The following is a 3908-nucleotide window of genomic DNA, read 5'->3' on the forward strand; positions in this document are numbered from 1 at the left end:
CAAATATCCGACCCGTCTCATGGATTGAGACCAATGAGACGGGGTCACACAAGTTTTTGTCTTAAACTTTTGTCTGTTATCATAAATAGTAAATAGATGTAACACTCCACTCGTTCCAATAAGCCTAGAGTTCGAAAAAAATATTTTAATTTTATTTTATTCTAAGGCATTGACATACATGAGTTGTGATCTCCAGATATTTCAAAATGATTTTTAGTAGTTAGAATAGTCGTTAATAAGCTGCGAACATGCGTGCCGGTCACGAACCGTAAAATTTTTAGGAACATGCGTTCCGTTCAGATTGCCCTAGGAAGTGGACTGTATGCACTATACCATTAACTAGTACTGTCATAGCGGGCCGGCCCGCCCCATTAGGCTCGCCCCACTGCGGGCTTTTTTTTGGCGGGCTTTCGCGGGCCGGCCCGCGGGCCCGCGGGCTAGGGAACACACAACCCTAGCCCGCCCCGCGGGCTTCAGTTTTTTTTTTTTTTTTTTTTTTTTTTTTTTTTTTTTTTTTTTTTACTTCATTTCAAATTAAGCAAAAAAAATTATAAAAATGATTAGCATTAAAACAAATTACAGTTCAAAGATGAATTAATAATCAAAGTCCATAATGTCATATCAATAATCAATTCATTAAACATTACACATATAAGTCCAAAACACAAACACACTAAACGACGAAATTAACATTTAAAGTTCATAATCAAATATCAAATTCTAAAACACACTACGCTTCAGAAGATTCGGTTGGAACACGAACAGGAACATCTTCAACTTCACCATCATCACCTATGCAAAAATTTCAAGAATTGAAAACATATTATTATTTATAATAATTAAATCATTAAAATGTTGAATAAAGAAATTAGTGAATTACCTTTATCATCTAATTCAAAACCGCTTAACCAATTGCGTGTACAAATCAATGCTTGAACATGGGAAGGAAGCAAACAATTCCTATACTTGTTCAACACACGACCTCCTATACTAAAAGCCGATTCCGAAGCCACTGTAGTAATAGGAATACTTAACACATCACATGCCATTAAAGATAACTCACCAAAGCGATGTTTATTATCCTTCCAAAAGTTCAGAATATCCAAACTAGCATATGACTTCATATCCATCTGTGGCTCATCTAAATACACATCCAAAGCAGATTTACCATTTTGCACATTATCTTGAACACTATATTCAATGAACTCATCCTGTACAACACATTAATAACAAATTCACAAATATTAGAATAAGAATTAAGAAAATAATTCACACTAAGTAAAATACTTACACCGAAATCATCACTTGCTATAACATTTTCACATCGACTAGTACTTGCAGTTGAACTAGTCGTCGCGGTCAAAGATGTGGCTTTATATGCTTCAAAAAGCATATACAACTTGTTCTTCACAACATCTAACTTTTCTTTGTAAGTGTTTTCATCCAACTTTTTGTAGCAAAACTCCAAAAGCTTAAATTTCATTCTTGGATCCAAGACAACTCCTATTGCTAGAATAACACTATATTGCTCCCAATATTTATCAAACTTGATTTTCATTTTACAAGCCATCTCTTTAATCACTGGATCTCCATTTTTCATATTCATTCTCAACAAATACTCAATTTTCCAAACTTGCCGAAAATATAAGTTGGATGTGGGATAAGTTGAACCAGAAAACAATTTGGTAATTTTATTAAAAGGCATTAAGAAATCGCATATCTTTTCAACTCTAACCCACTCTTCATGTGAAGGACAATGCTTATAGTTTGTATCAAGTAATTGCAGACTACTGAAAGCACGCTTATACTTGATTGCAGTATCAAGCATTTTATATGCTGAATTCCACCTAGTAGGCACATCAATAGACAAACCAAGTTTAAGCTGAATACCTACTTTTTCAACACATTCTTCAAAGACTTTCATTCTTCCCTCTGACGCTTTAACATACCTCACACTTTCTCGAACTTTGTAAAAAGAATCACCAATTACTTTCAATCCATCTTGAACAATAAGGTTCAAGATATGTGCAGAACATCTAACATGGAAAAACTGACCATTCCACCCAAGAATATGGAAGATCATGATAAATTATTGACATACTAATCATCTCACGAACCCTATTGTGATCAATCTTTTTAGCACGCAACTTCCCTTCATGGTCAATAAGCATATTACCAACATCTTCATATTTAGGCTTTTGCTTACAACTGGTCATATGACGGCTTAAAGTTGATGTTCCATATCTATGTGACCCAATAGTGTATTCTTTATTACAATATTTGCATCTAGCCAATTCTTTATCACTACTTGCAGTTTTTTCAAGTCTTATAAAATGATTCCAAACATCTGAAGTGATGCGTCTTTTTTTAGCTTGGGTTTCAAGTTGTGTAGGTTGCGTTATTTCGGTGTCATTGTCATTTGTTAAATCAACAGGGGAACTTTGTCCTTGAGAAGGATCCATTATGTACCAACGTAACCCACCTAAAATTAAACAATTAACATATTCAAATATTCAATTACTTAACACATTAACTTAAGTATTAACTAAACTACACAAACTTATACTTAACAAAGTGATGCAAGCTATGAAGTTAATATCTTACCAAAATACAAACTAACTGATTTTAGTACTAAACAGTAAACACTAACAGTAAACTAGACACACTGTCACAACTCACAATTAAACAACATCTTAATTAATACTTTTAAAGCATGCTAAATTATTAATAATAAGTTAAGTACTAACTTTAACTACACAAACTTACAAATCAAACATGCTAAATTGCTAAAATATTTTAGTATTTGACTGTGAAAGAAGACAAAAAATGAGTTTTAATCATTATTGGATGCCATTGCCGAGGGCTTACCTGCGGAGGCCGGAGAGAAGACCCGAGCGCTGGCGGCAGCGGCTGGAATCGCAGAACGGTGAAGGCAGCGGCTGGAGAGTGGAGACGCAGGTGGTGGCTGGCGATGTGGCGGCTGGCGGCTGGCGGCTGGACTGAAACTCCCTGGTCGGCGATGTGGCGGAGGCGAGACGGTGGTCTCCTCTCTCCTGGTCAGCGTCACAACCCCCCAATCGTCGCTACTCGTTAGTCGTTACACGTTAGTTCGCTACTTCGCTACTCGCAATTCACAAAGTCGCAAACTCGCAATCTCGCTATTCGCTAAGTCTGAAGCCGATGCAATATGATTTTGAATTAGGGGATATTGGAAATCAAGGGCCTAGGGTAAACGTAAAATATTATAACTTAAACTTATATACATATATATGTATTTTATTTTTTTTTTTAAATAATACCTGGCCCGCTGGCCGGCCCGCAACCCGTTAGGCCTGCTCCTTAGCGGGCCTAGTATTTTACAGCCCTAACCCGCCCCACTGCGGGCCGGGTGCGGGCCAGCCCGCGGGCTTCGGCCCATTTTGACAGCCCTACCATTAACCATGAACTTCCTACTCAGTTAAGTTGAAATTAGATTAACTGATAAGAGTAAAAATTTATTTCGACCTTAGCATCGCCGTATTTCGCGATGTACCGAACATTGTCCGATTTTAGAATTTAAGATTAGGATCGAGTTCGGAATAATTTTGGTTTCGAAATCATTCCTAACTAAAATATTTTCTACTGTAATTATATCTGTTTTTACCCATAACTGGCACGCCAAAGATATTTTTCAAGATTCACCACAAGAATGCGACAAGTGTCACTTTAACTCACCACAAATCATTATTAAATTAATTAAAGAGTAGAATTTAGTGGATTGATCTCCCATTTACCCCCCTTGGCCGAAATAAACAAGAGAGAAGAGAGAGAGTTTTAGTCTTCATCTTCTTCCTTGAAGCTCAAGAATCCATAGCCAAATTCTCTTCGCAAGTTCTTCAATACTCGGTAAAACTTTAATTTTATTCGGT

General features: G+C 36.5%; 1 protein-coding gene across 1 annotated transcript; it reads right to left on the bottom strand.

Moving 5' to 3' along the window:
* Window positions 1–730: 730 nt before the first annotated feature.
* LOC116022410 (zinc finger BED domain-containing protein RICESLEEPER 2-like) lies at window positions 731–1924 on the bottom strand. The gene is made up of 3 exons (XM_031263140.1): window positions 1292–1924; window positions 881–1211; window positions 731–792 (listed from the first exon to the last, which is right to left on the bottom strand). The coding sequence occupies exons 1-3, from the start codon at window positions 1922–1924 to the stop codon at window positions 731–733; spliced, it is 1026 nt and encodes a 341-aa protein (XP_031119000.1).
* Window positions 1925–3908: the final 1984 nt, after the last annotated feature.

Source organism: Ipomoea triloba, chromosome 6, assembly GCF_003576645.1.
Source record: "Ipomoea triloba cultivar NCNSP0323 chromosome 6, ASM357664v1".
Lineage (NCBI taxonomy): Eukaryota > Viridiplantae > Streptophyta > Magnoliopsida > Solanales > Convolvulaceae > Ipomoea > Ipomoea triloba.